Source organism: Brachyhypopomus gauderio, chromosome 3 (assembly GCF_052324685.1).
Source record: "Brachyhypopomus gauderio isolate BG-103 chromosome 3, BGAUD_0.2, whole genome shotgun sequence".
Taxonomy (NCBI): domain Eukaryota; kingdom Metazoa; phylum Chordata; class Actinopteri; order Gymnotiformes; family Hypopomidae; genus Brachyhypopomus; species Brachyhypopomus gauderio.
Window position 1 is genome coordinate 2519153 of NC_135213.1, and position 24903 is coordinate 2544055.

The 24903-nt window shown below is 43.7% G+C and overlaps 1 protein-coding gene across 1 annotated transcript; it reads left to right on the forward strand.

Annotated features, from left to right (window-relative positions):
- Positions 1-21559: 21559 nt before the first annotated feature.
- Positions 21560-23959, forward strand: LOC143509683 (uncharacterized). The gene is made up of 4 exons (XM_076998524.1): positions 21560-22000; positions 22113-22403; positions 23088-23387; positions 23565-23959. The coding sequence occupies exons 1-4, from the start codon at positions 21871-21873 to the stop codon at positions 23873-23875; spliced, it is 1032 nt and encodes a 343-aa protein (XP_076854639.1). The 5' UTR covers positions 21560-21870; the 3' UTR covers positions 23876-23959.
- The last annotated feature ends 944 nt before the right edge of the window (positions 23960-24903 follow it).

Below are 24903 nucleotides of genomic sequence, written 5' to 3' on the forward strand. Positions count from 1 at the left end.
ATAACATTTCTTATTTTTCCCCATTCACAAAAGCTACATTTGCTTTAGTGAAAACTACAAACTTAAAAGACCATGTTTATTGTAAGGCCTTTTTAAAACATGCACCAACATTACTGTATGCACTAAGCAAAACAAAAATATACAACAAATCAAATAAACATAATTGTCACGTTGAGGACCCCGGCCCCTCCCTTTTGGGCGTGTGTCAACGTTGTCCACGTGCTTTGTCTGCGTCAGTGTATATACGTGGTTAGGGTTTTGTTGTGTGATTAATAAGCCTCACCTGTGAATCGTCTCGTGATCACGTGGGGCTACTGTGGTTTGTCTATTTAATGTGCGCTCGCGCAGTGTCCTGTGCTCGTCGTTGTCTAAGTCTGCACGTTGTTTGATTCCTCTGTGTTGCTCGTGCGCTATTGCGCAACCTTTATTGTGACATTAAAGTGACGTTTGCCACGAAGGAACGGATTCTGTGTCTCGTCCGTCTACCGCCGCCCAGCGTCACAATAATTTTTTTGGGCTGCACATTATATCAGTTTAGCATCAATAATGTAATGTTTTTTCAGTGTACCAGGAGCAGTGGAGACAATTTAATAATAGGTGACGACCTGTAAGCCTGGCGAATGAGTGTCCATTCATGAGCACTTTGTTGGCTTTCTGCTGGCAGAGGACACAACTGGGAAAGGCCTACTCAAGTTGTTTTTGGGACACCTGCAGACACTAAATTTGGATCTTGCTGATTGTCGTGGGCAATCCTACGACAACGGCAGTAACATGCAGGGGAAGAAACGGGGTCCAGAGCAGAATCCTGGAGCTTAACAACAAAGCACTCTGTGTCCCATGTGCCAGCCACACATTGAATCTGGTGGTTGGTGATGCTGCCAAGTCTTCTGTGACAGCTTTACGTTTTTTTGGACTGTTACAGTGACTGTATGCTCTCTTCAGTGCTTCAGGTCACCGGTGGACAATCTTTCAAAAACGTGACGGATTTTACCATTAAACCTCTCAGTTGGAGTCAGTGAAAGCTGTCCGATACCAGCTTCCTGACATTCTGGATGCCCTGACCACCCTGAGGGAGTTTGCTGAGGAGAAGCAGGACTCTGAATGTGCCTCCAATGCCAACAGCATTCACAAAGAGGTGAAGAAATGGCCTTTTCTGGTGAGTACTGTTATATGGTACAATGTCTTATTTCACATAAACAAAGTCAGCAAGCTATTGCAGAGCCCCAGTGTGTCAGTGGAGGTGATGAGGAGAGAGGTCCTTGCAGTGATGGCATTTCTGAAAGATTATCGAGAGGATGGATTCAACTCTGCTAAAACAGATGCCAGGGAGATAGATTGCAGAGAATATTGATTTGGAGTTGGCCTGGCCAGAGATGCGCCAGAGAAAGAAAAAAAGGCAGTTTGAGTATGAGGGGAGAGAGGAGACAGTGTGTACTGCAGAAGATCATTTCAGAAGGGAGTTTTTCCTGCATGGTGGACACAACCTTGGTCACAGTCAGGGAGAGATTTTCACACATGAAGGGTGTTTTTGAGCTATATGGTTTCCTGTACTCCACTAGATGAATGTTGCCACAGGCTCGAGAGGAAAATGAATGATGTTGATGCAGAGGACCTAAAGCAGGAAATAATTCATGCAGTCAAAGCATTCCCCCCACACGTCTCTTCGCCTTTCCAGATGCTGGATTATGTGATGCTGGATATGTCACATGAAACCCTGTGACTGTGGCATCAGGCGAAAGAAGTTTCTCATCACTAAAACGACTCGAGACTTACCTGAGGTCCACCATGTCTCAACACCGCCTGTCTGCTCTTGCTGTTATCTCTATTGAACATGAAATCACAAAAACACTGGGCATGGACAAGAATTGCAAGATTTATTCCTGTCCACACACAAAATCTTTTTATCAGTCCTGTTTAAATATAAATGGTGGATTTCATAGACTTGTATCCATTTTGTATTCTAGTTCTTTTAAGCGTAACATCATTTTGTATCCCTGGCAGTGGGTGTATTATTTGATTTCACATGTACTTGTTTCATTAAAACATGGCTCTGAATAATAAACATATAATTTTTGCAAATTGTCACGTAGGGCCACGCCCCCCTCTCCCCGCTGTCACTCCAATGTCTGTTCCTCGTGTTTTCTGTTATTCCTTGCCCGTTAGCCTCGCCCAGCTCGTCTGTAGCCCCGGTTTCCCCTGTATGCCACGCCTCGTCATCATCGTCCTCACCTGTCCCCTAGTTTAGTGTTCATATAGTCCCTGTATTTCCCCAGTCTGGTTGTCGGTTGTTTTGTTCATTCTATATATATATACAGGGGCGGATATATATTAGTGGTGGGCCGTTAACGGCGGTCGTTAATTTGATACTCTTATCAGGCAATATAAAAATTATCGCCGTTCATTTATTCTTAAAGTTGGGTTGGGAACTGGGCAGAGGTGGACGAAGTACTCAATTTCATTACTTGAGTCAAAGTACAGATACCACTGGTCAAATGCTACTCCGATACAAGTGAAAGTTGCATGTTTAAAATCTTACTTAAGTGAAAGTACTGAAGTACTTGCTTTTAAAAATACTTAAGTATTAAAGTACACCTTCCGTCACATTTGTAAAAAAGTTATAGTTTAAAAGTATTATACATCCTACCAAATCCTCTTTGGGCATAATAATCATACAGACTTTGATAATAATCCATAAGGCATATTCCAATGATGTACATCATTCAGGTAGTGGTAGCAGAAAACCAGGCAGTTTAACCTACACTTTAGTTTAAGGAACAAAAACATTTTCTAAAACCACAATTCACTGATTAGCCTAGCCTAACCTGTTTAAGCAAATTATGTTACCATATTAAAAGTCAATAATAAAATGACGGTTTTCTCTCTTTGCTAGTTAGGTATTCAGTCATCCAATACAACATTATGCTACAGTCAATATTAACAAAGACAAAGTAAAATTAGCAGTGTGACATCTTGGTTGTCTAACCTTGCCACAACCTTTTGCAGTATGGCTAAAGCCCGCCAACTCCATGCCACCCAACATGCTAACAAACTCCTTTCAAACTAGAAATCACAGCCACATTAGAATTATTGACATTAATTCTACACTGACATTAGAATAGAAACATTATTTGACAAGATTCAATTAACCCACACGGTTTCCCTTATTGATGTTTCCGTAGTTTGAATTACTTGCCAATATAATGTTAACATTATTTATAGTGATCCTAGCAGACCTAGCAGTGGAGTGAGCAGGCAAAGTCATTTCACTAGCCTTACTGCAAAGCTCCTCTGACTACATAGTCACTTAACAAAACATTTAGGCTGCATACCGTAATATTCTTCCTCAGGTGGGATGGTGAATTTTTGTATGCAGTGATATAGTTTGTTTTTGGCAAACAAAGCATGCATTTAAAACGATAGGAATGATTCATCTGTTCAGAAAACTGGAACATTTTGTCGAGATACGGCCATGGGTGCAAAAGAGCATGCCAGGGTTGCCAGCTCTCACGCATTGAGCGTGAGACACACGCATTTGACCGTTTTCACACGCTCTCACGCCACAGTTCCGATATCTCACGCCGAAAAAAAATCTAGTTTATTTACCTCTGATCTATATCTATCAACCACCGGCGATCGCGATATAATACTTAATTTGTGTCCATTTTTCACCGCCCCGGTAACGTTCGCCACCCCCCGATCAACAATTTACACTCGCCACCAAGTCCAGGTTCAAATCTCCCTCCATGCGATCTTGAAAGGTTGGCAACCCTGGCATGCTCCATCACCGCCGTCTCCGTTCATGTTGCTGTTATTTAGGAAAAGAACGACTAGCGACACCGAACTTGATTTTACACCTCACAGACACATCCTTGATTGCTGATAGGCTGTCACCTGTGAAAATACTATCGGGGGAGGGGAGGAGAGTTGTGTGTGGAAGTAACGAGAGCTGGATGGACAGAAATGTAGTGGAGTGATAAGTACTGTATTTGTTATTCAACTGTAGTGAAGTGAAAGTCATAAGTATTTTTTTAAAAATCAACTTAAGTAAAGTACAAATACTCAAGAACTGTACTTAAGTACATGTACTTCGTTACTGCCCACCTCTGGAACTGGGTCAAAATGGGTAAGCAAACTATGATGACTTTCAACTTGATAGTTTAGCTCGGCTGTATTCCTAACCAAATTGCACAGTAGGGGCGAGAACAAGTTTTTAAACCTGTGAATTACAAATCGTACGTGTTTTTACATGGATGCAGCCACAAAGTCGCCAGGTTTGCTTCATGGAAAATTCATTTTTAGGAACGTAAAGTGTTACCGGAGCGGAGCTCGGAGCGGTCGTTTTCTGCATGGTCCTAGCGCTAGATTCGTCGCTTTTTGAATATTTCTTTTTAACCGTTAAAACTACAGAGGACCAAAACTGACTTTTGAAAATTACGTCCTTGAGGTTAAATGTACTAAATGTTGGCTTACATTTCAAATATCATGTTTAGCTGAATAAACATGTTATTTAATGTACAGTATGTAGGCTTACAAATTCATGTTTAACTGAATAAACCGTTGAACATGAGTAGCCTACATTTTATTGAGCATGTTTTTTTTTTCTTCAAGTATCAAAGTAGAACAGCTTCCTCAAGCAGTCATTGATGCATTTTGGAAACAGGAGATGAGCCCATGGTCTAATGCACCCTCTGTATTAAGAAACCCTATCTCAAAAACTGACTTTTAGTCATTACTTGGGTAGCACGCATATGAGCCATTTTAATATAGATTAATCTAGATTAATTTCAAGATTTCGTGCGGGAGTGGAGGATATTTTCAGTGTGTTTAGTAAGTGATAAAGATAAGGACTCTTGTCATAACTGTGAGTCGATAAGTTCACTTCTTAGGGAGGCGTGCAAGATGGCGACGACGTCAGTCACACTTTAACGCCAGAGCCGAAAACTTGCTGCAAAATCGGTTTAAATGACTTCTTTTCGTCACCAGCCAACATAAGGAATATCTGTGATACAGCAACCAGGCCCGCCAGATAAGTTTTTTGACAGTCCTTCGCTTCTGAATAACATTTGTAAGGAAAGAGAGCCTAACTAAAGTAAGCTAGTTAATTACAATGATGGCGCACATGGAGGAAATGCAGTTGGATATAGAAGGTAAAGAGAAACGAAGTATTAAGGAGATCCATTCCTATGCTTGTCAGGCAGAGGACGGTGGAGAATGCTTCTCCTCCCCAAACACACCAATGAAGCGACCAACAAAAAAGACAAGAGGAGAATCTAAAACTAAGACACACAGCGAATCTCCGAGTGAGGAGCCAACGTTGTTTGAATTACAGAACACCATAATCAATGTGGTCACTCAAATAATAAATGAGAGAGCAGACCAAACCGACAAAGCCGTTCACTATAACACAATCCAAATTGAAGAGCTAAAGAAATCATTGGAGTTCTGTCATCAAGAAGTTGTGGATTTAAAGAAACAGGATGCAGAACTGCAGGAGCAATGCTCACTTCTGGATAAAAAAGTCAATGAGCTGGAAATGAAAGTGGGGGAAGCAGACCGCTACAGCCGACAGCTTAACCTCCGACTGTATGGTGTTCCTGAAAAGGAGGATGACAACCTAAAGATGCGACTTCAGGACATCTGCCGGGCGGCGTTACCAGAGGCAGAGGCTGGGATGGTCGTCTCAGGAATAGATGTTGTTCATAGGATCGGCCAGCTCAAAGATAGAGGATCCAACCAACCAGCGCGACCGGTAATCATCAGATTCCTGTCCAGAACAGCGCGGGATGCCTTATGGAGAGGATCAAAGAAGTGCAGCTATTTGAAAAATAACCGACTCAACTTTAGAGAGGATCTGACAGCAGCGGACAGAGAAGCACGCAACAGGCTGTGGCTGGCTGTGGAGGAGGCGAGGAAGAGAGGAGACAAGGCTTATTTTGTTGGAAATAGAGCCTACGTTAATGGGAAAGAGATTAAAATATGACAAACGAGTTATTGCATAAATATCCCATTGACCTTTCAGTACATTTTAAAGGTTTGTTCTGATTTGGTGTTCATAAGGTGATGAGTATTTGTTACAGTGCAGTGTTTTTCAGCTAGTAAGCAGCATAGTTTCGTTTTGTGCAGCAAGGTTTAAAAGATTGTGTGTGTGAGAGCTCTGCGTGAGCTAATGTCAATTTCTATTCTTTCTGTTAATGCCAGAGGTATCAGGAACCCAGTAAAGAGGAAAGCATTATTCTTATACTGCCAAAGTAAAGGTACAGATTTTTATTTTATTCAGGAAACTCATGCTTCAGAAGCAGATGTTACGTTTTGGAGGAGTCAGTGGGGGCAACAAATGTGGTTTTCTTTTGGAAACAACAAATCAGCAGGAGTAGCTATTTTAAAAGGTAAATTCAGAGGTGACATTCTAAAACAAGTGTCAGATGTCAATGAACGGTGGATTATACTTGTGGTGGATATTGATCAGTCACAGTTTATAATGATAAATATATATGGCTTTAATAATAAGCAGCAAAATTCTAATTTACTGTTAACTATAGAAGACAAGATTAATGTGATATTGGCTTCATTTCCTACAGCAAAAATTTTATGGGGAGGAGATTTTAACACAGTGATGGATGGAAACATGGATAGATGGCCTCCCAGAAACCAGAACCAAACATCATCCGAGTTAGAACATATTTGTAATCGGATGGGCTTGATTGATATTTGGAGACACAAGTATTTGAATAACAATTGTTACACATGGAGTAATAAGGACAGATCCCAACAGTCCCGCATAGATTTTTGGTTGATCTCTTCAGATATTGAAGATAAAGTGATTGATATATTGATAGAACCAACAATTCTGACGGATCACAAAGCAATCACAATTAAGGTTGATATGAAACTTCTTAGACACACTCGGAAGACAGACTACTGGAAACTTAACAAAAAGTTGTTAGAAAATGAAGAATTTCAAGATGGAACCTTGAGACTTATTAATAAATACTGGACAGAAGCAAATTTGCTTAGTTGTTTCGGGAAGTGCTGGGAATTGATGAAATTTGAGATTAGAAATTTGGCAATAAGAATAGGGAAGAAGGTGGCATCAGAGAAAAAAAAGAAAGAAACTCAGATAGTTTCCAAATTAATGACATTATCTGAAAAAAACAATTTGTATGAATCTAAGGAATATTCGTCATTACAGTTAGATCTGGAAAAAATATATGAGGATAAAGCCAAAGGTGCCTTTATTAGATCTAGGAGGAAGTGGCTGGAACAAGGTGAGAAGTGCACAAAATATTTTTTTAATCTTGAAAAAAGGAACTTTGAGCAGTCCTTTATTGGGAAACTTAGAATTAATGATGCGATATGTGAAGATGAAAAGGTTATTTCAAGATATGTGACAAATTTTTATCAAAGATTATATATGACTGGTTCTGAAAATGAAGATGACATGGATACGTTTCTTAGAGGACAGGAAGAAAATCTTAATAGTATTGACGATAATTTTAAATCACTCTGTGATGATGGAATTAATGCTAAAGAAGTAAAAGAATGCATAGGTTCTCTCAAAGATAATAAATCTCCTGGAAATGATGGACTAATTAGTGAATTTTATAAATTTTTCATCAATTCACTAGCCCCATTCTTAAAGGCCCTGTTTGAGGAAGCAATAGTCAAAGGGGAATTACCTCCATCTCTTCGACAAGGCTTGATCAAACTAATTCCAAAGCCGAAGAAGGATAAACTCAGTCTAGAAAATTGGAGACCAATTAGCCTTTTAAATAATGATGTGAAAATCTTTGCACTTATTTTTGCTAAGAGGCTAAAATGGGGATTACATTACATTATTGACGAGGAACAATCAGGATTTATGGCAGGCAGAAATATTTGTAATAACATTCGATTAGTTTTGGATATGATAGATTATAATGAGTACATACTAGATGACAGTTTTATCCTCTTTGTTGATTTTTATAAAGCATTCGATACCATAAGCCACAAATTTATGTTTAAAGTCATTCAGCATTTTGGATTTGGGGTTTATTTCTTAAGAGCTATTACTAGTCTATATAGGGGCTGTAATAGTTCAGTAAAATTAGCATGGGGTACAACTCAAAGATTTGAAGTGAATCGAGGAATTAGACAAGGTTGTCCTCTAAGCCCACTCCTCTTCCTTCTTGTCACACAAATTATGGCAGTGCATATTAAAAAAGGACAATTTCAAGGTATTACAGCCTTGGGCAGAGAGTTTAAATTATCACAACTGGCTGATGACACAGCAATTTTTATCTCTAACCAACATGATGTGAATAAGGCAGTTGCTTGTGTCCAGGTCTTTTCCTCAGTTTCAGGGTTGAAAATAAATTTGAATAAGTCTGTATTGTTTCCTCTTAAAGATTCTGATTTGTCAGAAATTAACGGTATACCTGTGAAAAATAACCTTACATATTTGGGAGTGGTCATTGAAAAAAATCAGAAATTGCGTACCTCTTCTAACTTTGCTCCGGTGATTGATCAAATAACCAAAAAATTTAACATGTGGTTGATGAGAGATCTGTCTTTAAATGGTAGAGTGTTATTGTCAAAGGCTGAAGGAATCTCCAGATCTGTTTACGTCTCTTTGTCGTTAGAAATGCCCAAAGAGATATCTAAGAAGTTAGACAAACTGTTATTTAATTTTATATGGAGAAATACAAACCATTACTTAAAAAAAGATGTTCTATGTAATGCCAAAAAATATGGGGGTTTGGAAGTTCTGAGTTTTGAAATGTTAAATAACTCGTTTAAAGTGAAATGGTTAACAAACTTACTGTACTCAAAGAGAAGGATACGATTTGGAACACATTTCCAAAACATGTCTTTGGTTTGATGGGGGGGGCAATTTTTTACTTAAATGTGATTACAAAATTGAAAAAGTACCTGTTAAATTGTCCAATTTTCATAAGCAAGCTCTTCTGGCATGGAAACTTATATATAAGCATAATTTCTCTCCAACTAATTATTATATATGGAATAATGGGAATATTCTTTATAAGAATAAGTCACGAGAGGTGTGTTGCAGCTTTTTCAAGGCTCAACATCTAATATTTCAATTGGTGATTTATTCAATAGCGGTATATGGATTGGTGATATTGATGTAAGTACAAAAAGATGCTCCAATAAGTTAATTAGGACAAACTTGCAAAAGGTAGCTTTGCCGGCTGGAAAATCGCTCTGGTCTTCTGTATATGGTGAAATAAGCTGGAATTACGTTTGGCTGCTTGGAGGGAAATTTTGTTTAAATAATAAGGTTAGGGAAGTTTCTTTCAAAATTTTACATAATATATACCCAGCTAAGAAAACATTGGAGAGGTTTAAACTTAATATTAACTATTCGTGTTCTTTCTGTGAGTCTTATACTGAAACAATTTGTCATTTATTTTATCAGTGTGTGCATGTCAAAATATTTTGGACTGATTTACAACATTACATTAGACAGAAATCTGGACAAATAATTCAACTTAAAGAGAAGGACATTATAATTTGTTTTGAAAACAAGGACATGGACAAGGACGTCATCCACTTCATTCAACTTCTGCTACTCCTGGGAAAATTTCATATTCATAAAACCAGATGGACGGACTGTAAACCCAATATTAACCACTTCTGCAACGAACTTCTGCAATACAGCATTGCAATTCAGAAACTCGAAAATAAAAAGGCAATTGAGACAAGTTGTGGTTTGGAAAAATTTCATGTTAACTTATAATTTCGTTCTTTATTCCCTTTGATTATTGCAACAGTATGTATATTCCTCTTTTTTTCTTCTTCCTTTTCCTTCTGTAACCCTGGCATAACGTGTTCTGTATAGATCTGTTGAAAATAAAGTTTAATTAAAAAAAAAAAAAAAAAAAGATAAGTTCACTTCCCTCTCTTAGTCAGCGCAGACATTTGTGGTCGTAGAGGGCAGAGGGGATGTCCCAGGAAGCGCCCCATCATGCACTTTTTACTTTTTTAGAGTAATGTAACATTTCATTCACATTGTTCCTTTGGCTTTTCACTTGACGCCATGCAAATTAGAGCCCCACGGGAATAGGAAATATACATATACATTTCTTTTTTCATTTTGAAGATCTTTAGAAAACCCGCTTAATTAATTTACACGTCTGCATTTTTGTCAGCCTTTTGCATCTGTGTTTCATCGCATTAATGCCGGCGTTTAGATCACAAAGATCAGGTAAGATTCACAAAACTTCAACATATCGCAAGTACGACGATAATTTATCACTTTTTTGTCGAAATTTACTAATTTTTTTAACAGCGATTCAGGCCCATTGATAAAAGGTGATATACTGCCACAGTAGTTGATATCGAGAATAAAGTCATAATATTTCGAGGATCAAGTACGAGTCTTGAGGAAAGCCGGATGCAAAGGACCATCAAAGCTTCCTCCCATTAACTGTTACACGCTATGCTTTTGTTTTATATGACCTTTATTTTGCATTGAAATGTAGTATTAAAACGCGCGCGTGCAATATTTGTGTTAAAGAGCCGCTCAATAAAACGGATCATTTGGCTCTTCGTTCTGTTTTTTCATATAGCAGGCGCTACTGTATATGGAAGAAAAATACAGTCCATATAGTTATTATTATTATTATTATTAGTAGTAGTATATTATTATTATCTCATTATTACGAGATATTAAGTATGAGGTACTGTACTATATGGACATTTTTTTCTTCAAGCAGCAGAAAACTTCCACTTCCTCAGGCTCGCTGTCACGCTTGGCTCTGCCCCCTCCAGTCCGCCACAATTTTTGTGTAGGTTTGTTTCTCATTATCGTCTGGTATTTCGTTTCTGGCGTGTTGTCCTGTACCTCGTATTATGTTAAAACACTCCTTCTTATATAAACCTCTTCCTTTCGTAGTTGCTGTAGTCCCTTGTATTCTCTCATAAGAGCTTACGTGAACATGCACTCAATATGCACCGTTAGGCCCATTCACACCCTACGGTAATTACGGATACGGACCCTTTCGTCCGGTTCCGGAGGTCGTTTCATCCGTCAGTGGGTCCGTTGCCAGAGCGCTGCCTGCTTTATACCTCCGGACACGGACGAATTTCGTCCGTCCGTACCAAACGTAGCCTCCGTAGGGGGCCACTACCTCTTTCCGGTTCCAACGTTGTTATGATTTTTTAAAATACATCCTCTAGAGGGCAGTATAGTCAAATTTCCGGCACCGGCGCACCAGCAATCTCCTCCCAGCTGTTTTTGCATCGCTGTTTATCGCGATGACCTGGCACCGTAGCAGAATGTAGCCTCTAACCAACTCGCAAAGTTTCTCTTCTAACTCGAGCGCCATTTTTTAAAGTCCAGTACTCTTCTTCATTGATTTTCCCGAATTGGTGTACTTCCGATGCTTCTGATTCTCTACTGCCCCCTGAATTCTGGTTTATATTGCTCCGTTACTACGGATTCGTAAGCGCTTTGGCAACGGACCCACTGACGGATGAAACGACCTCCGGAACCGGACGAAAGGGTCCGTATCCGTAATTACCGTAGGGTGTGAATAGTAACGGAGCAATATAAACCGGAAATCAGGGGGTGATAGGGAGCAATTTTGAATGCAGCGATGGGTTATATTATATTTAGTGTGGACCGTTAACGGCGTTAACACCGATAACGGCCGACCACTACTTAAATTTAACTCGCTTGCAGACCGTTTTTATCTGTATACATATATATATTAAATGTTAAATTTAATTAGTTGTCAGCCGTTATCGGCGTTATCGGCCCTAATTATATTATATATATATTTTTAGCAAACATCACATACAGTCGTATGCAAAAGTTTGGACACCTCTTGCCAAACGGAGTTTAATTTATTATATATAATATTATCAATAATATTATAATTAATATTTATATATAAATAAATATTTATTTGCAAATGTTTTCATATAACTGTACCATGTGTAGGAATAACGAGTTTAAATCATTCTTCCTTTCACTCATATGTATATATATATATATATATATATATATATATATATATATATATATATATATATATATATATATATATATATATATATATATATATTTTTTTTTCATTTAAAAAATAAATAAATAGTAACAAAAAAGGAAAAATAATACTACACATTTTAAACTGAACGGAGTAGAAAGATCGTAACCATTTTTGACAGTGGCATTTAAGCACATGTTAAACACATCCTATGGAGAAAATCACAAATAGATTTTAATTTTAATTTAAGCAGCAGTGAAAGATCTTTTTCAGACAACTACACTTGCTATATACAGAACTGTCAAATTTGTTTAATGCCTATGTTATGTGTTTGATTAAGTAAATGCAAGAAACCCAAATTTAACTCAGTAACGTATTAAGCAATAAATACCATGGAAGTAATAAAAGCAAACTTGATTAGTGAATTATTTACAAAAAATATTATTTAGATTTCAAAGGCAATAAAACAAATAAAAGCTTACACTGAATTGTTTGTGAAGAACTCAAACTTAATGGATAAAACAATTGTGATATCTGCTTGTTCAAATCAAGCTCATTAAAAATTAAGCAGCTTCATGCTCAAAAGAAAACAGTAAAAGCCAGCATTCAGAATGAACAATAAAATGCATTAATGTGGCCATGCAGAATGCAAAACGAACTTCAAGACTACCAAGAGTTACAAAAAGCATGCACAGACACACACACACACACACACACACACACACACACACACACACACGCACGCACGCACGCACGCACGCGTGTACAAAACAAAAGAGAACAAAAAAACACATTTTCACTTTCACTTATCAATTATTCGTCAGTCCAATTGGCCTGCTGTCAAGTAACCTTTGTTAAAAGTCAAATGCTAGACACTCACTGGAATATAACTACATCCGTTATATTCCAGTGCAATACCGCCCCACGCCAGTAGCTGGCGATCAAGATAAAACAGGACCTCCTCTCTGGGACCTCAATAGGTCCCACAGATGAGGTAAGCCCCAGAGGTGAGATTTACGGCCAGACCCTACTCGCTGTATGAGTCATTTTACTGCACAAGAAAATGATTTCACGTTGGGCTTAGAGGGCAAACGGTACGATTTGACTTGACGTGTATGTGACCTGGTTGGTGGGGCACGGGAGAAGAAGTCTATCTGTGACCGTGTGTGCTGTGCTGAAGACGCTTCCTTCCACTCGCTGAACTGAACTGCTGCTGCAGCGCATCTGGTGTTAAAGGAAGAGAGAGGTCGGGTGTGTGCGAGGTGGTGGCTCATTTCAAGGCATTGTTTTTAATCGCTCAGGTTTTCAAAAGATAATTTTAAACCGACCTCAGTAAAATGTTAATAATAATAATAATAATAATAATAATAATATATATTTTTTAAACCGAAGTTTCAAAAGGGCACTTTCGTTGATAAATGGCAGAGTTGGTGGTCTATGTCTGCACGCCACTGATCCTCCATATGCGTATGGTTTGCGTTGAGGAGACTAGCCCCGTTAAAGTTCACGCCAGCCCTTTATCGCGTTTGTGTCCAACCCCGACTCCCACAACGTTACACTGCCTCTCTCTCTCTCCCTCTCTCTCTGTCTCACACACACACACACACACACACACACACACACACACACACACACACACACACACACACACACACACACACACATACACACACACACATTCTCTCTGCTTGTTGTCACAAGCAATAAAGAAATACACAAATAACATCATAAAGCCTAAACACCCCCCCCGCCCCCCCGCATACTTATTTGAACCTGAATCTTTCTACCTGAACATGTATATGCAATTACACCTGTGCTCTCCACAGACATGAAGGGCTTCAGTGTTCTGTCACACATGATCCAACTCCTACTGATGTCTAACAGTAAGTAGAACAAGATCTTAACATTTACACACTGAACCATTAATAGTGACAGTACAGACTGAAAATGAAAGATGAAATTATAAAAAAAATAATATTTCATCAACCCACTGATGGCTGAGATGTTTGAGTCTGAGAAACAGCAGTGTTTACACATGTGGCATATTACAGAAATTCAGATTGTATTTCAATGGTCATAATTTTGTATATATCATTTATCTACTTTAAACTAGACTAGCCCCATCCACCTGTCTATCATGTTCACATGTCCATGTAAGCCCCTCCTCTGTATGTCTGGCATGTCTTCAATTTGATTTTTCTTAGTTTTGTTTTTTGGTTATATCTGTTCTTTGTATATAGTGTAGTGTTAGTATAGTTGTGTCTGTTTTATTTCCAGTGTGGGTTTTGGTTATTATTTTGGACTGGGTCACTTTTGATGTTTGTACCAGTGTTACCACTGTGTGTTGTTTATATGTTCAGTGTCACGGTGAGGGGGCCGGGTCGCCACCAGAGGGCGCGTAACCCGGCCAGCAGCCGATCCCAGCACACACCCCCGCGCACGCAGCCACTCCCACAGTCGCAATCACCGTCATACTGAGCACCTGTTTCTTGTTTACTTTGCACTTCTTAAGCCCACAGGTCGTCTGGTCCAGTGCTGCACATTGCCGCTACACGAGCGTCTCTGGTTGATAGCACGTCCCTACCGTGTGTGTACGCTACGAGCTTCACCTTGCATCTACAGTGTATGCGCTACGAGCTTTACCTTGCATCCACAGTGTGTGCGCTACGAGCTTTACCTTGCATCTACAGTGTGTGCGCTACGAGCTTTACCGTGCATTACTTGCTGTGTATGCGCTACGAGTGTTACTGGTTGCCATGGATAATAAACCACCTTCTGTCCAACCCACGTCTCCGGCTGCCTCTGTCCCGACGCCCCCGGTGTCACAGAATGTGCAGCCTGGAGCAGCCGGAGGCGAGGGCGCCTCTGCTATAGAGGTGTTGGCCCATCAAGGCATCATCCTGGGCAGACAACAGCAGGAGCTCCAGGAGCTCCGCTCAGTGGTAACTACCCTGACGACCTGCATCCATGCTCTGACGGTACAGGCACCTGCGCGCCCTTCGACGCCAAGAACGCCGATTCCTCCACCCGAGCCCTACAACGGGGATCCGGAGCGCTGTGAGGGCTTCCTGGTCCAGTGCCAGCTCTATTTTACCAGCATGCCCCACCTGGAGGAGAAGGAGAAAGTCGGCTTCATGGTGAACAGGTTGCAGGGCAAGGCACTGGACTGGGGAGCAGCCCAGATCAGCGCGGAGAAGCCCTGTACCCGCAGCTACGACCAGTTTGTTCGCGAGCTGCGGGCGGTCTTCAACCACCCCAGCCGCGGGAGGGTCTGCGGCCAGAGCCTGTTACAGCTACGGCAGGGAAGCCGAAGCGCCGCAGACTACGCTCTGGAGTTCTGGACCCTGGCTGCCAGGACTGGTTGGGGAGAAGCGGCTCAAACAGACGTCTTCCTGGCGGGGTTAAAGCCCGACCTGAGGGCGGAGTTGAGCTGTCGGCCCGAGGGACAGGACCTGAATCAGATGGTGCACCTGGCCATAACCATGGACAGGTTGCTGCAGGAGCGAGGCAGAGGAGCGGCGCTTCCTCCTACCCCGCAGGCTCCCGTGCACACACCGCCCCGTGAGACCACGCCCGCCGAGCCCATGGAGATGGGTGCTGCCGCCCCCCCCCCCCCCCCTCACTCGTACCGCTGGTCCGAGGAGGGGGCGGGCTAGGGTGAGTATCGCTCTGATGGGAAATCTCTTAACGTGGGAAGCGTCAGTGTCTTACGGGGCGATGTCCTTATCTGTATTTGCATTAGTGGATACGGGAGCCTCGAGGAACCTGATGCGGAGGAGCGTCGCTGAGCAGCTGAGGGTGCCCCTGATCCAACTCGAGGAGCCGAGACGCATGCACGCACTGGACGGGCAACCTGTGGGCGGGGGTTTTATTTCTCACCGCACTGCACCAGTCACCATACACGTTCAGGGCCGAAGGGAACAGATCAGTTTTTTTGTACTCCCTTCCACACGCTATTCCATCACATTAGGTCTCCCTTGGTTTAAACTTCACAACCCCGTTATCGACTGGTCCACGGGTAAGCTGCTGAAGTGGATAGCGCCTCTACAGGGCACCCGGTCTCCCTCCCGTGTGTTCGCGCAATCCACCAGCGTTGAGAGCCCTAACATCAGCTCCACCCCAGTCATTCCCGCTCCATACCGTGATCTAGCAGAGGTGTTCAGCGCTGCCAAGGCCACCCAGTTACCACCCCAGTTAAGGAGGCTTTCGCTCAGGGCTATATTACTCCCTCCACCTCTCCCGCCTCAGCCAGCGTCTTCTTCGTAAAGAAGAAAGACGGTGGGCTGAGGCCATGCGTAGATTACCGAGGGCTCAATTCCCTCTTAGTGAACTTTGCCTACCCGCTGCCTCTAGTGCCGTCGGCGCTGGAGCAGTTAAGGAAGGCTAAAGTCTTCACTAAACTAGATCTGCGCAGCGCCTACAACCTTATTCGCGTACGCGAGGGTGATGAATGGAAGACGGCGTTTAGTACCTCTACGGGGCACTATGAGTATCGCGTCTTGCCTTATGGCTTGGCCTCTGCTCCGTCGTTCTTCCAGGCGTTCATTAACGAGGTCTTAAGGGAGTTTCTGAATAGATGCGTTATCGCTTACATCGATGACATTCTGATCTATTCTCCCTCCCACGACCAACATGTGCGTGATGTACGGGCAGTTCTGGGCACGCTCTTGCGCAATCGGTTGTATTGCAAGCTCGAGAAGTGCGAGTTCCATCTCAGCGAGATGAACTTCCTAGGTTACACCATTAGGCCAGGCTCCGTGCACATGCAGCACAGGAAGGTGGAGGCGGTCGTGAAATGGACGCAGCCTCACACACGACGCGAGCTGCAGAGATTTCTGGGCTTCGCGAATTTCTACAGGAGGTTCATTCGCGCATATAGTCAGATCGCAGAGCCCCTTACTGACATGCTGAGAGGGGGAGGAGTTAAGCTTCGCTGGACAGAGAGATCTACGAGAGCGTTCAACCAGCTGAAGCAAGCGTTTGTCGACGCGCCGGTTCTGCACCAACCGGATCCTAACCGTCCCTTTATAGTGGAGGTAGACGCGTCGAACGTGGGAGTAGGCGCGGTGCTGTCACAGCGACCGAAGAAGCATAGCTCTCTCCGTCCCATAGCCTTCTACTCGAGGAAGCTCACCGCCGCCGAGCGTAACTACGGGGTGGGAGACCGTGAGTTGTTTGCCATGCGCAAGGCGTTCGGTGAGTGGAGACACTGGCTGGAGGGAGCTAAGCATCCATTCACCGTGCTTACTGACCACAAAAACCTGGAATATATCAGGACCACGAAACGGATGAACGCCCGTCAAGCCAGGTGGTCTCTGTATTTCTCTCGTTTCAAGTTCCAGGTGACATACCGGCCAGGAGAGAAGAACCAGCGTGCGGATGCGCTATCTAGGTCCTTTCCTGGCAGTACGGAGTCGACGAGAGAGGAGCCGGTGCTTACGCCTGAGTGCGTCGTGGGAGCTTTGGAATGGCAGATCGATCGGGAGATCGAGGCAGCGAACCTGCATCCAGGCTGCCCGTACGTTCCCCCCGCGCACGTTCCCCCCCGTAAGTACGTTCCCCCCGCGCACCGTAGTGCCCTCATCAGCTGGGCTCATACGTCAGTGGGGACGGGGCACCCAGGGGTGTCAAAAACGGCTCAGTTGTTGGGGGCTCGCTACTGGTGGCCGGGGCTGCACCGGGACGTACTGCAGCAGGTGGCGTCCTGCGCGGTGTGTGCGCGGTGCAAGGTGCCACACTCTCCTCCTGCGGGTAAGCTCCTCCCTCTCCCTGCACCCAAGCAACCATGGACGCACATCGCTTTGGACTTCGTCACGGACCTCCCCCCGTCCGAGGAGAACACGGTCATCATGGTGGTAATAGACCGGTTCTCGAAGATGGTTCGCTTCCTTCCACTGCGGGGCCTGCCCACCGCTTGGGAGACTGCGGATCTCTTGTTTCGGCACATATTCCGGCAGTTCGGTCTGCCTGAGGATATCGTGTCGGACAGGGGACCGCAGTTCACCTCGCGTGTGTGGCGGGAGTTCCTATCCAAGCTCAACATCACATTTAGCCTAACCTCTGGTTACCATCCGCAGGCTAACGGACAGGTGGAGCGAGCGAACCAGGAGGTGGGAAAGTTCCTGCGCGCGTACTGCAGCGAGCACGCGGACACATGGTGCGCCCTTCTGCCCTGGGCCGAGTACGCACAGAACTCCCTCACTCATTCCAGCACGGGGATGACACCGTTCGAGTGCGTGCTCGGTCGCCAGCCGCTGCTCTATCCTTGGAACGCTGCGTCCTCAGACCAGCCCATCGTCGAGGAGTGGTGCAAGAGGAGCGAGCGGGTGTGGGAGGACACCCATCAGCGGCTGAGGGAGGCGATCCGGCGATTCAAGCGGAAAGCCGACCGTCGGAGGGGAGAGACCCCATCTTATCAGGTAGGGGATAAGGTGTGGGTCTCCACCGAAGATGGACGCCTGGGCAGGAGAGGTAAACTGGGGGAGAGATATGCCGGCCCGTACGTCATCTTGAGGCGGCTTAACCCAGTTACTTATCGCATCAGTCTGCCCGAAGACAGACGTGTGTCGCGTGCATTTCATGTGTCCGCTCTCAAGCCATACAGAGCAGGTGCATTGGAGGAGGCCTCGACGTCACGGCCGCCCTCGCCGCTGCAGTTGTCGGACGGACCCGCGTACCTCGTGGAGAGGTTACTGGACTCGAGGCGCAGAAAAGGTGGCTTACAGTACCTGGTGGACTGGGTCGGATACGGACCGGAGGAGCGCTCCTGGATACCGGCCTCTCAAGTGGTAGGCCCCTCCCTTATCGCCGACTTCCACAGGGAACATCCAGACCGGCCAGCTCCGCGGCGACAGGGAAGACCGCGTGGGAGTCGATGGGAGGGGTCCTTGGGGGAGGGCTCTGTCACGGTGAGGGGGCCGGGTCGCCACCAGAGGGCGCGTAACCCAGCCAGCAGCCGATCCCAGCACACACCCCCGCGCACGCAGCCACTCCCACAGTCACAATCACCATCATACTGAGCACCTGTTTCTTGTTTACTTTGCACTTCTTAAGCCCACAGGTCGTCTGGTCCAGTGCTGCACATTGCCGCTACACGAGCGTCTCTGGTTGATAGCACGTCCCTACCGTGTGTGTACGCTACGAGCTTCACCTTGCATCTACAGTGTATGCGCTATGAGCTTTACCTTGTATCCACAGTGTGTGCGCTACGAGCTTTACCTTGCATCTACAGTGTGTGCGCTACGAGCTTTACCGTGCATTACTTGCTGTGTATGCACTACGAGTGTTACTGGTTGCCATGGATAATAAACCACCTTCTGTCCAACCCACGTCTCCGGCTGCCTCTGTCCCGATGCCCCCGGCGTCACATTCAGCACCTTTAAATAGTAGTAAAGTCAAATACACCAGAATTTGTTTATACTGGAACCCTTGTGCACTGTCATCCATTCACTTCCCTGTAATGGCGTAGATCCTAGACAAGGTTGTAACAGAATTGGGGGCTCATCCTCTCTTTCTTTTCTGGCTGGTGTTTTTTTTTCTTTGTGGGTGGGCGTGTGGTGCTGTAGGCCCATGGTATCATGGCTACATTAGCTCTGTCTGTTTTTGAATGATCAGCCCATCATTCGAGCAGTTGGTTTGTTGCCAGAAAGTTGATTTGTTGTCTGTTGATGATTTTTATGACATTCATGTGCCTCGCTCTGCTGCTAAGAGGGAGATTAGGCTGCTACTGGAATCATATCTTGTTGAATGTGGAGGCCTTCATGAACAGGAAGTATCTCTGGGTGTTGTATGGGTCTGGCCCAGGGTGCAGACACGACAGAGACTGAGGTCGACCCTGTGGTTAGACCACGCATAGATTCCAGGGGTTCTTCCACTTCTGACCACCTGCTAGAGCTGAAGCATAAGGAACTGGAGCTGGAGATAAAAAAACAAGAACGTGTGGCTGAGCTCTTACTCTTATGTCTCCGGGCTTTGCAAGGAGGATACACTCAATAGGTTAAGTTTGGGTCTAAATTCGCCCTTGCCTCAACCTCGTACCTGCTACCTCCCCAGCGCCAACTAGCAGTGCTCCTACAGGTACACCTGTACCTCAGCCTTGTTCCACTTGTGTCTCCAGTATCCCAGCTTCATCTGTCTCTGTTACTGACCACTTTTGACATCAGTCGGCAGATTAATTTCTACTGCAGCACATAGAGGTAAGTGTGTTGCAGTGACCAGAGATCCTCATGTCCCAGAAGGCTCAAGATATGGAAACCTTGGGCCAACCCGAGATATTTCCATCTGTCACAGCCACACAGCTGACCCCAGAGGCTGCACCGCTGGCTCCAGCGGCTGCTCCGCCAGCCGCCCAACCGGTACCAGCGGCAGCTCTGCCTGACGCCCATCCTGCACCCGTGACCCAGAGGGGGATGTCTCCTGCACCCGCCACTCAAAAGGGGACTGCTCACATTCCAGAGGTCCGAGGGGGGGAGCTTGCTTGTGTTCCTGAGGCCCGAGGGGAGTCCTGTTCACATTCCTGAAGCCTGCCAGGGGCCTACTCCTGAGCCCCAGCGGAGGGCTACAAGGAATGCACTGCCGTCTCTCATGGCCTGCCCAGCCATCTGTACAGGCTGCCCAGCCTGAGTTGAACTCTGCTCAGTCAGTTCACAAAGCACTGTCCCTCTGTAGAGGGTATGGACCCTTGGGCCATCCGACTTTGGATGCTTTGGTGGAACGTCATGGCTAAGGACAGCACCCAACATGCTGGAACATTTAGCGGACTTAAAGTCCAGCTCTAGGCCCTTGTTCCTTGTTTCTGTCCATGGATATGCGTTAGTTCCTGTGCCAGTGACATTGTCATTTCCTGATGTTGTTCATGTACCCTTATCTTTATCAGATTTGAGTGTCTTTATTCCGGTTACTCTCTCAGGTTACGTCCGGTTACGTCCCTGTTCACATGTCTGTTGTCTTGCAAATACTTACCTCATTTATTGACTCCTCTTCTGCCCCCTATCCTGTTGTCTCTCCCAAGTCAGTTACTGTCCCTAACTCTGGTCCTGAATGTTCTCTGTCTTGCATGTCTGGTTCTGGTTGTTTCCAGTGTCTACTCCTGGTCCTGTTTCTGTGTTTCCTGTCCCATTCCCTGTGCTTCTTCCTGCTTGGTCAGGTTCTGCCCCGATTCCAGGATACCCCAGGCATGTGTTTCCTGTTCGAGCTCCAGTGTCCACATGTGTGCATTGGCTGGTTCTTGCCCCTGTGTCTCACTGATTATTTATTTTTCTGAGTCCTCTGTTACTTTGTTTGTCCTGGTTTTGTCTCCTGTACTTGTTCTCTCTGGTCTTTTGGGTTTTTTGTTTTTTGTTTTTTTCATTAGCGCTTAAGGTGGGTGGATGGGGGGGGGGTACTGTCATGACTTGCCCCGCCCCCACCTGTCTATCATGTTCACATGTCCATGTAAGCCCCTCCTCTGTATGTTTGGCATGTCTTTGTTTTGTTTTTTCTCCCGTTAGTCTAGCCACGTCCTATGCTGTACCGTGTTCATAATCATTATGTTCTGTATTTAGTTTCCCTATTGCACGCGTCTTCCATAAATATGCATTAATTAGTATCACAGCTGTATTATGAATTATTAATATTTTTAGTTCCTTCTGTGGAATCACAGCTGTATTATGGATTATTAATATGTTGTAGTTCCCTTTCTTGTGTTTAAATCTTTTGTTTTGTTCCAGTCTTTTCTCCAGTTTCACCAGTCAGTCCAGTAAAGGTGAATCTTCATGATGCTGCTACTCTCCCCTGTAATCAGACGTGTTCTGGTTTGGTCACGTGGACTGTGTTCCATAAAGCACATGACATTCTGGCTCAGTGTGACCAGACATCCTGTCAGTCAAAGGAGGGATTTCACATGTCCCATGATCAGTACCTGAAGGGAGATTTCTCCCTCACCATCACTGATTTTGATTACACTAAGAGGGCCTTGTACTTCTGTGAATGTGATGGTGCAGAGATCTGTAATGCAAGTATTCAGATCAAGTGTAAGTGTGTTAATATTTCATTAGATTTTTTCTAACCTGTTTATATATGAACTCCATTTAGATATTTCATTTGTAAGATATACACAACAAATGTCTTGCTGCTTTTCCCCAGCTGTAAATGTCCAGACAACCATGCACCCTGGAGAATCTCTCAGCATGGATGTACCCGTCTCAGAGCCAGTGGAGGTGATTCTGAACAGGACTGGAGGCACCAAACCAAACACTGTCAGACTGTGTGAGATTAGAGGACGTGAAATCCAGTGTGAGACTGACTATGAGAAGAGAGTGATGTTCAGTTCCAGTCTGCAGCTGAAGGAGATGAAGGAGTCTGATAGTGGTGTTTACACCATACGGGACACCTGGAATGATGAAGTCATTTCTACATATACTGTAATAGTTGGTGGTGAGCTTTGATTTGATTATTTTAAATTACTATTTACCAGATATATTCTGTGTTTTACCAATATATAAAAAAAATTGAACCAGGTTTAAGGTTGCATAATACACTGTAAGAATTTTACATTGTACACCATGTTACTATACTCACATAGCAACAATTAATCTTACTTCTGTCACAGTTCAGCTCCGGACCCCTCCTTGTGGGCGTGTTATTACATTGTCTGTGTGTAGTTATGTCCATGTTTGTAGTTGCGTGGGTGTGGGTTGTTTGTGAGCGTGTTCGTTAGTCTCACCTGTGCCTTGTCTCATGATCACTGGGGAATGTGTTATTCACCTATTTAATGTGCGTTCGTGCAATGTCTCGTGCTCGTCTTTGTCTAAAGCTCGTGCCTGTGTGAGCTGCCTGTTTTGAGTGCTTGCGCTATACGTGCTGAACTTCGTCATTTATGTCATTAAAGTATATGTTTCACCGCTACATTCTTCGTCGTGCCTGCCTCCTCCGCACGTTACAACTTCCCCTTATTTTAATTGTTTATGTAATTTTGTTACTGAATATAGAAACTATTTAAATGATCTTTTGTAAAAGGTGTAATGAGTATAATTTGACAAATAGTACATATATGGATCAAAACACCCTAATACAGACAGTGTGATCTGTTTCTGTGGCTGTCTGATTGGTTTTCTGCAGTTCTTCCACAAGGCTCAATTCCTCCTAGAAGAGTGAATCTTCACGATGCTGCTACTCTCCCCTGCAGTCAGATGTGTTCTGGTCTGGTCACATGGACTGTGTTCCATAAATCACGTGACATTCTGGCTCAGTGTAATCAGACATCCTGTCAGTCAAAGGAGGGATTTCACATGTCCCATGATCAGTACCTGAAGGGAGATCTCTCCCTCACCATCACTGATGTTGATTACACTAAGAGGGCCTGGTACACCTGTACCTGTAATAATAAAACATTATGTGATTGGAATCTTCAAGTCCGTGGTAAGTAATACTTACTATCTGGTTGTGTTAATCTGTCAGATGGGACATTAAGTCTGAGTCTTTTATAAACTAGATGCAGTGAGTATTGTGAGGAGTGTTTCTGCATTATTGTGTAATATTTACACACTATACACATAAATCCCAGAATGTTCTTCATATTTGTTTCTCTACATCCAGATTCCAGTTCTAGAGTTCATGTCGCTCCTGGAGAGTCTCTCACCCTGAATGTGTCTGTCTCAGAACCAGTGGAGGTGGTGTTTAATAAGACTGATCATGACCGTGCAATCACTATCAGACTGTGTAACATTACCAAGCGTGAAATCCAATGTGTGTCTGAGTATGAGAAGAGAGTGATGTTCAGATCCAGTCTGCAGCTGAAGGAGATGAAGGAGTCTGATAGTGGTGTTTACACCATACGGGACACCTGGAATGATGAAGTCATTGCTACATACACAGTCACCACAGTCACTGTTGGGGGTAAGACTTAATTTCAATTTTCTGTCTATAAATACAGATGACTGGTCCTACAATCTATTTGTTAGTGACTGTATTCTATAATTTAAGAGTGCGATATAAGTAGGAAGATATTGTAATTAATTATTAACTCACTTTCATATTATATTAGATTACTCATACCTTTAGACTGTAATGGGCGAGGTGAGGCAGGATGGAGAGACAGGCATACAGAACAACAAGTTTTGTTTATTGAGTAAATAACGCAGCATAATGCTTGCGTGAACACCAAACATGCATAGGACTCAAAAAGACGAGCACAGGACAAGACTAACTCACACAATATATACACAACACATAACAAGCACCGCGTGTAACACATTAGACTGAGGAGATGGGTGAACACATCCACACAACTACACCCACAGGAAGTACATATATAGACAAAGGCCACGTATACACACACACCGAAGGGAGAGATCCGTGGCTGTAATGTGACATAAACCAAGTGCACTGGCTACACAAAACATGTTGAGGATATGAGCATTTGCACTTAACAAGACAAAGATGCAAAACCAAGTGTGGGAAATAATTTATATATTAAAAAATCATACAATAAATGGATTAAAATAAAATAATGAAGGGATATGGAAACAGAAAGCAAAACATAAGTAGAAACAGACAACAAGATTAACAGAGGCTAATATACGATGAACCTCAAGGTTAACTGAGGCTAATAATGCTAATAATGGAGAAACAAGGAACAGGTGCAAACAATAACGAAGGGCAGAAAACTAAAAGTGGGACGTAACTACCAACACCAACACAAAATATCACATAGGAATGGAAACCAGGATGTAAACAAAGACATGACAGACAAGTCAGGGAAAGGGGTGTGGCCAATCGTGACATAACTGCAAACCCCAAAGATGCAGGCATAGGCATTCCATAATTTATGAGCAATAACCTCAAATACTAGATTTCCATGAGTCTTTAAACATGTGGAACATGTAAAGGACATAGATCACCAGATCTGAGGGAATGAGATGGTACTTGTGGATAG

What these genes read in the sequence shown, in the direction of transcription:
- LOC143509683 (XM_076998524.1), top strand. Translation starts at nt 21,871, where the DNA reads ATGTCCCATGATCAGTACCTGAAGGGAGATTTCTCCCTCACCATCACT. An exon ending in ATATACTGTAATAGTTGGTG is followed by an intron (nt 22,404 to 23,087) that starts GTGAGCTTTGAT and finishes GGTTTTCTGCAG; the next exon opens with TTCTTCCACAAGGCTCAATT. An exon ending in TTGGAATCTTCAAGTCCGTG is followed by an intron (nt 23,388 to 23,564) that starts GTAAGTAATACT and finishes CTCTACATCCAG; the next exon opens with ATTCCAGTTCTAGAGTTCAT.